This window comes from Manacus candei, unplaced genomic scaffold (genome assembly GCF_025592945.1).
Source record: "Manacus candei isolate 608988 ecotype Guabito, Panama unplaced genomic scaffold, ASM2559294v1 h1tg000113l, whole genome shotgun sequence".
Classification (NCBI taxonomy): Eukaryota; Metazoa; Chordata; class Aves; order Passeriformes; family Pipridae; genus Manacus; species Manacus candei.
The window spans coordinates 3,840,741-3,849,415 of NW_026138161.1; the positions used below are offsets into that span (position 1 = coordinate 3,840,741).

At 45.5% G+C, this 8,675-nt stretch overlaps 1 protein-coding gene across 1 annotated transcript; it reads right to left on the minus strand.

The window, feature by feature from the left end:
* Positions 1 to 824: 824 nt before the first annotated feature.
* SIVA1 (SIVA1 apoptosis inducing factor) lies at positions 825 to 2,891 on the minus strand. Its single transcript, XM_051769984.1, has 4 exons — positions 2,579 to 2,891; positions 2,310 to 2,489; positions 1,526 to 1,682; positions 825 to 1,054 (listed from the first exon to the last, which is right to left on the minus strand). The coding sequence occupies exons 1-4, from the start codon at positions 2,694 to 2,696 to the stop codon at positions 997 to 999; spliced, it is 513 nt and encodes a 170-aa protein (XP_051625944.1). The 5' UTR covers positions 2,697 to 2,891; the 3' UTR covers positions 825 to 996.
* Between the last annotated feature and the right edge of the window lie 5,784 nt (positions 2,892 to 8,675).

Genomic DNA, 8,675 nt, shown 5'->3' on the forward strand with positions numbered 1-8,675 from the left:
CTGTCAAATCTATTCCTTTTATCCTACAGTCCTGAATCAGCCACTTAAGTCAGCATTTTCCTGAGGTAAAGACCACTGTAGTTTTGTCTTATGTATAGTTGGTGTGTAAGATGAAAAGCATTTTTTTAAGAAACATAGCAAAACCAGTAAAAGAAAACTACTTTGAGAGGCTATCCAGTAGTACTTCACTCCTACAGCACAAACAATACCAAGCAAACTGGTCTCTGCAGTGATGTGAAAGGAAAACAAGGAATGAGCTGGTTTATGGAAAGGTACACTTGAGTGTTGACCATTTCTCAGACCACTTCCTGAGCTATTTTTGAGTGGGTATTCAGGACAATATGAAGTTTATAGTGTAGATCAACTCACAAGCAAGCTGCTTTCCAGTAAAGGCCTTACAAGGAGGGTACTGGAAAATTAACTATTGAGAAAAGCTTTCCTGCTCCAAGCCTGGTATACTATTGCTTTTTCTATCAAAGTTACCATAGAAAGATTAAAACTATTCAAGCTGTCAGTAATCACAGTGTTTGTGATACCTTAAAAAAATAATTAACCAGAAATCAGCAAATTCTCTATTTGGAAAAACCTTCAGGCCTGGTTGATTTTCCTAGTTAGCTCACAAAAAAAATGTTGTGTCCAGAATGGATTCACTCTCACGTGAAAACACAGAAGGAGCAAATTATTTCTATTCTGATCTCACAAAAGTGTGTCCTAACATGAGCAACATATGGAGAGAATATTCTGAATTCTGTATCACATCAGGAACACCAGGCATACCACAACTAGGGAAAAGGAGAAAGCCAACTCAAAATAATCTAGAAAGCTTTAAAATATACATGTTTATTTAGCTGCAATATTTAAAAGTACAATATAAAATATAAAACATAGAAATTCCATAACTAATTCACATGCTAAAAGGATTAATTGACCAGCTGTAAGGAGAAGACTTCATGAAATTCATGGACATTTTAGCCACAAGGGTTATTTCATCAAGTTTCAGACTTGAAATATTGAACAACCGTTGCAGAGAACTTGCTCTCCCACATCAGCATAACTAGGGGGAAAAAAAAAAAAGAAAACCAGAAGAAACAAAGTCAGTGTGTCAACTGTTTCTGGAACATAGCAATAAATGCCATTCTATTCTATTATCAACTGTAACCACGGGACTCCCACACAGCACATTCAGTATTTCTTTATATCACAGAAATGTTAACAACGAGGGCAAAAACTTAGGATTATTCCTTGGGAGTGCATTCATTCACCATTGGCCAACACACTACATTGCTGGTGGGAAAGCAAGGGGAATTTTTGCCTCCTACAGCACTTAAATAAGAAGCTAAACTAGACTTGCACTCATAATACTGCTTCATACAGGCATTTTGGTTGGCATGTTTCAGACAGTTTTACTGCTGCTGAAGTTTAAAAAGAGTTTAAGTCCTTTACGTGGATGAGCTAGATATCTGTTGGGTCCAATTTTTAGGGCATATATAATTAAAATAAGCTTAGAAACTTGAAAGGCACTTACTCAATAGTGGAGCACAAAGAGCAGGCAACCCTGTTGCAGCAGCTGCAGAGCCTGCTGCAGCTCTGGCAGACAAACCGGTCACACTGCGTACACACCTCCTTGACATCAGTGGTCCTTACACACGATGAGCAGGCTCTGGAAGCTCCCACGGGTGGAACTGCTTGGAAAAGATACGATTAAGAAGTGACCGTACTTTAAGAGCACGACAGAGAAAGCACCTGGAAGTCCCAAGAGCTGCGGAGCCTCCGCTCACAGCTACAGGTGGCAGCACTTCGCAGAACACACGGGCAGGCACCGCCACAGCGAGCCCTGCTTGGAACTTTCTTGGTTCTTTCTCTGCTCAGTGGCAAGCCACTAAAGGATTCTAGCGCAGACCATACATGTGACAGCTCGCAAATCTGTCAGCGAAGCTCAAATCTAACAATTCCTTTGAGGAAAATCAATAAAGAAGAACTATGCAGTCTATAACCACTCATCGCAGTCTACAGCCTCCTGGCGAGAGGAGCATGGAGCTGTGTCAGGGGAGGTTTAGGTTCGATACTGGGGAAAGGTTCTTCACCCAGAGGGTGGTCGGGCACTGGAATAGGCTCCCCAAGGAAGTGGTCACAGCACCAAGCCTGACAGAGTTCAAGAAGCGTTTGGACACCGCTCTCAGGCACGTGGTGTGATTCTTGGGGCTGTCATGTGCAGGGCAGGAACTAAACTTCATTGATCCTCGTGGGTCCCTCCCAGCTCAGTATATTCAGCGGTTCTGTGACCTCCCCCGGGCCCAGCGGGCACCTACCCCTCTCCGCGGGCCGCCGCAGCAGTTTCCCGTCGTGGCCGATGAGGAGCTGCCCGTTCCAGCGGGGACCCCCTCCCTGCGCATCCCCGGGCGGCTCCGGCTCCGGCGGGCGGGCGGCGGCGGGACCGGCGCCTTCCATGTACGCCTGGGCCCCCCTGAAGAGCAGCCGCCGGGTCCTCTCTGCCAGCGGGAGAGGAGGAGAGCAGAGTCAGGGTCGGCCTCCCCATCGCATCCCTCCGGCGCTCCCCGCATCCCGCCCCCCGGCTCACCGAACACCTCCCGCCGATACTCCTCGCCCCGCACGCCGCGGCTCAGCTCCCGCAGCCCCACGCGGGTCTTCAGCTGGAGCGGGGCCGCCTCCCCGAAGGGGCAGGAGCGTTTCGGCATGGCCGGACCGGCCCCGGCCCCGGCCCGCCCCCGCCGCGTCACCGCCGCGCCGGGCCCGGGCCGAACATCCCCGACCGGGCACTTTGGGAGCCGCGGTACCGCTCCGTTCTTCCCGCAGGAAAGGGAGGGCTTCGTCCTTGTGATGTCGCTTCCCGCCCGTCCCGAGCGCCCGGCGCTGCCCGCCCGGGTTGGCAGAGCCGCCCGCCCGGCCCCGCCCGCCGTCACCGCCCCGCAGGCGTCACCTCCCTGCGCCCGCACCGGGGGGACCCGGCGGGGAAGGGCGAAACCAGCTTTGGGACTCGGGTTTGCCCGTAAACAGAAACTTACAGAATCACAGGATAGTCTGAGTTGGAAAGGATCCACTAGAATGATCCGGTCCAACCCTTGAGCTCTGCGCAGGACACCCCAAGAATCAAACCATGTGTCTGAGAGCGTTGTCCAAATGCTGTTTGAACTCTGTCGGGCTTGGTGCTTTGATCGCTGTCCTGGGGAGCCTGTTCCAGCGCCCAATCACCGTCTAGGTGAAGAGCCTTTTCCTAACGTCCAACCTAAACTTCTCCTGACACAACTTCAGGCCATTCCTTCGGGTCCTGTCACCGGTCACGACAGAGAAGAGATCCGTGCCTGCTCCTGCTCTTCCCCTAACTAGGAAGTTGTAACTGCAATGAGGTCTCCTCATAGTCTCCTCCAGGCTGAACAGACCAAGTGACCTCAGCTGCTCCTCACACATCTTCCCCTCAAGGCCCTTCACGATCTTCGTTGCCCTCCTTTGGACACTCTCTGATAGCTTAATGTCTTTCTTATATTTGTGGTACCCAGAACTGCCACAATATTCAAGTTGAGGCTGCCCCACTGCAGAGCAGAGCAGGACAATCCCCTTCCTCACCCAGCTGGTGATGCTTTGCCTGATGCCCCCCAGGACAGGGTTGGCCCTCCTGGCTGCCAGGGCACTACTGACTCATATTCAACTTGCCATCGACCAGGACTCCCCCAGGTCCCTTTCCTCATCTATCCGTACATCCAGGGTTGCCGTGTCCCAGGTGCAGAATCCAGCATCTATCCTTGTTAAACTTCACACGTTTGGTGATTGCCCAGTCCTCTAATTCCTCGAGGTCTCTCTGCAAGGCCTCTCTGCCCTCCAGGAACTCTACAGCTCCTCCCAATTTTGTATCATCTGCAAACTTACTTAGTATCTCTTTAAGTCCTGTGTCCAAATCGTTAATGAACCTCGTTGCCCGTCAGTGCTTTTTGCCTCGCCTTCCCTCTGCAGGTTATGCTCTGCTCACCGAGCTCTTCCTGCAACCTCAACCCCTGCTGTGGAACTAAAAAAAATGTGCAAAAGCACAAGAATTCACTTAAAAAAAAAATTACTGAGGAGGCTGGAGACCCCCTGTCTGGCAGAGTGACTCCAGGGGGCCCCTCAGAGCAGCCAAGAGCAGGCGTGGGTGCACCACTGTGGGCACAGTGAGTTTTTGGGGTCTGGTGGCCAGGTTCAGCTAAATCCAGAGTCCCCGGAGACTTTCTGCTGTGACAGGGGATTATTGTAATGAATTTGCCGTTTATAAATAAACTCTGTAGGTGTGGTTTCAGAGGTTAAAAGCCTCAGGCACCGTTCCAAGTAGCAGTTGGACTGGTTACTGCGTATATTTTGAAAATACATTGTTTTCCTCAGGGTGAACAAGTTTAAAACTAGGGGTGATGTTCCGGTGCAATGTTTTGTGTCATTTGAAAAACATAATCAGACAGGGCAGTTGCAGTTCTTCCAGAGAGGTCTCTGAATCCAAAACTGCCCCTGTATGGACTCTAGGACTCTGGAAAGAATCACAACCAAGTACAGGAGTGATTTTTCCACGAATAAATTTACAATCTACTGAGTCCAAAGGACTTGTGAACAGTCTTGATTTCTTTGTTCTAATCTGGTCAAGAACAAGTTACATGAACAGATGTACATTTCTTTCTGAAAAAAAAAAAAAAAAAAAAACAAAACACTGACAAAAAACCAAACACCAAAAACCCCAAGCAATAAATAACTCCCCCCCAAATAGTGACAGAATCAATATTTTTAAAGCGTTTTCTCTCATTCGGAAACTCATAAAAGTTGTTGTGTATGATTTCAATACTAGCACAAGATTTAGAATGGCAATCATTTATATGAAAGTGCAATATGCAAGACATACAATATAGATCTACGTGTTGAAAATGGGCCACAATACCTAACGGACTAACCCTGGTTTCATTTCTCAAATTCTTCCAAAACTATTGAGACACCAAGACCAGTGCTGAGCACAGTGTCTAACTACATCTATAGAATCACAGAATATCTTGGGTTGGAAGGGACCCACAAGGATCATCAAGTCTACTTCCTGGTTCTGCATAGGGCAACCCCAAAAATCCCACCATGTGCTTGAGAGCGTTGTTCAAACACCAAAATGATGTTTCCACCTTTTGCTGAGCTGCTGACAGTTTGCAGGTACAACCACACTGAACTGACACAGGTTAATGTGATTTTTTTTTTGTCTATGGAGCTGATCAGCCCATCCCTGTGGTCTGTGGATTGGAAGCTATGGTTCTAACTCACAGTAATTCACAAAAATCCCTCCTGAGCTCCAAAGTCTGACTCCTGTCATGCTTTCTTTAGCTGTAAAGGTTTCTACTCTGGATTTTTCTGCACATATTTGCAAATGTATGCTTAAGGATGTTCAGCAGACAATTTTTATTGGAAACTCATTGTCTTTCCTTTCTCTTTAAAAAAACTTCTCTGTAAATATTCATTAGCTGTACACTCTGATGTCCCTGAAGCTCTCTGGGGAGTATGTAGAATGTAATCCCAGTAGGAAGGAGCCCTGTTGGGATAGAGGGCAGCAGATCATACACGTTTCATTAATACAGCATAGGATACAAGTGGATGGAACTTGGCTGTCTGAGAACCGGCTGAACTATGAAGAAAGAGCTAAAAGCACTATTCTGCTTGTGGAGAAGGAGTGCTCTGGAACACTGATCTCACACATGAATTAGATTTGAAAGAGAGCAGCTCATGCTGCAGCAGTGCTGCTGGTGCTGTCACTAAAGGGTAAATTTAAGGGCACTTACAGAGAATCACAGAATATTCTGAGTTGGAAGGGACTTTCCCCGAGGGCTGATTACATTTGACATGTGCCACCACCCCCCACTGCAGGGCAGATGTAGAAATGTTCTATTGCAGCTCTCTGAGTCAGCCTTGGGTGGTGACATCTCTTAATTGCTTTGCAAGACTCAACCTCAATAACATCTGCCACTGATAAGCTGTCTCCTGTTTGTAAGCTATGAAGGCAAAACAATTCCATCTGCTCTGCACCAGCACACCTGAGCATCCTGCAGGAAGGGAATTGAGTCACCTGCCTGTCTGATGACTTGTTACCCAACAGAATGGTGCTGGGTGTTTTATTAGTTTCAGCGCAGTAACCCTTGAGGAAAGTTCACTGGTGATTTGGAAGTAGCAGAAAGGCTGAGCTCTGATCTGGCAAAGCTTGCAGGCCTTGAGCATTCCTGAAAATTAATGCTCATGATTTTTCAGGTTAGTTAATGAGATTCTGAATGTGAAAAAACAACCCAAACAAATCCTGAACCACCAGAGGCAATTGTGAAATACAATGATTTTGGTTTATCCTTGAAAACCTTTTTGTGAAAAAAGCCCAAAGAATAAAAATTACAGTCTTTTTCTTGCTACTGTGCTTCTCCTGTGCCCATGTGAATATTACAGACAAGTTGCCTGGTTGATAGCTTTGTCACTTACAGCAAAAAGGAAAATTGCATTTCATTTTTTTTTTTTCAGGGGTTTCCATTTTCAGTAAGCAAGTTTAAGGAGCAAAATGGACCGCTGTTGTTAAGTCTGCCTTTCCTATATTCTATTTCTACCAGTACTTCAAGAAAGTCAGGGTACACACAGAAGGACTTTGGCCATAATTCATCACTTCTACATTTTAGAGGTCAGAAATTTTCTGAGCCAAAATTTCCATCTGGATCTTAATGTTTAACAGCTGTCAGCAGGCCCACTCTTCAGGAATTTTTCTAGTCCCTTTCTCAAAACCAGTAACATTTAATTTCTTATTTTGTCTAGCAGGGTCTAGAACTGAGCAATATATTATTTAAAAATACATTATTTATAAAAATATGTTTCATCAAGTTTGTTTTCAATTTGCTGCCTGTTAATTTCTTTGTTTGTCTCCTATGTCTAATTTTATAAAAGATGATGAATAACCATGCTCTACTGACTCTCTGAATAACATCCATGACTACGAAGATGTCTATCATCCTCCTTCATTTTTCCTTCCAGCTGATGCATTTTGTTCACATTGAAGCACTCCTTTGCAGTGTGTCCTGATCCACATCACCTGTGCCACATCCCAGTGCACAGCAGGGAAAGCCATATGGGAAGGGAGGGAGCCCTGAGTGCCCCAAGAGCTCTGTGCAGCAGGGATCTGTGTGGCTGAGGGCACCCAGCACACCTAAGCCTCAGATGTCCTTTTCCATACCTCTTATAGTCCCTGACATCCTTCCTGAAACTGGCTGGCCAGTGTATCAGCTGCAGGTGTGCTACTCACCTGGATAACATGAATTTAAAGTTGTTTTCTTCTTGGTCCCTTCCCTAATAATTCCTGACATACAATTTGCCATTTTGGTTTCTAATGAAGTACCAAAATGATGCTTTCAGGGAAATGCTATTATGTTGCATAAATGGGTCTCAGCATTCCTCCCCTGAGTGCCTATAAAAGGTGTAGATTTAGATTTTTAATACTCCAATAAGCAATTACAGAGTTAAAGATTTTTGTTTGTTTGTTTGTGATCCATCTGATCCATCTGTAAGACAATCATAATTAGAGTTTATCTGTCAGTCAATGCTTCCAGCTACTCCAAAATATGATTAGAAATAAACAGGTAGACTGGGAAAAAAAAAATCACAGGCAGTGTAAGTCACAGACATTGCAACTCAATACTGCATGCTTTCTTAAGAGGAAAATAACTTAAAAGCTTGGAACAAAGCAAATTGAGGAAAATTCTGCCTGCTGTTTTAGGAAGGGTCAGAAAAAATATACAGGATAGTTGATTTGGCTTTGTGAATCTAAATATTCATCAGTCTTGCTTCTTACTCTCCATGCCTTGCTTTGCAAGCAATCTTTACCCACCTACAGTAACAAGTCAAAGTATTCCATGTCAGGAACAGGTGGGACATTAATATCAATCCAGGAGATTATATTAGCTTTTAGATTGTTCCAAATGCCTAACAGCAGGGTCTCATAAGCATCAGAAAGGCCTTCAATATAATTAATCTTTCCCTTCAGCTTCACTTATACCAAAGGCTTCCCCTCCCCGTGCTTGTAGTAAAAATTCCCCACTTATTCTGTTCTTTCATTATTAGGCCATTTAGAAACAAACTGAAACACAATACCTAGAGGTGGGACTCTGTCTCTTACACCTCTTCAAATAACCAGTTTCCTTAATTGTACTGATATAAAATGAGTGGATTTTGGCCAATTCGCTGTTTCTTCTGTAATGTTTTCGTGCTAAAATGGTCAAAGGAATACTATGGAAATTTTTTAAAGTATATTATAGAAGCTGATGTGGTTGGCCATGTGCCAGCATGCAGCCTGTGTTAGGTTGGATGGGGTATCAGGATGCACACACATCCTCTGTCAGGCCTGGGGTGAAGCACCGCACCCCACCCGCTCGGTCCCACTGCACTGTCCTTCCTGTACTCTGCAATATGGATTTGAAGATAAAAACCCCCCAAACCTCCTTGAATAAACTTGCTTTTTCTGAAAGGGTTCATGGCCCTTTCCTTTCTTCGGTGCCTTCCTCTTGCTGTGTAGTACATCAGCCTCAAGAGACAACATGTGTACAGCTCGGCTCAAAGGGCTACACCCACACCAGACACTGTCTATTCACAAGAGCAAGTCATTTCACAGGGACTCGATAACACAGAGTTCATGCCCTCATCTTAAT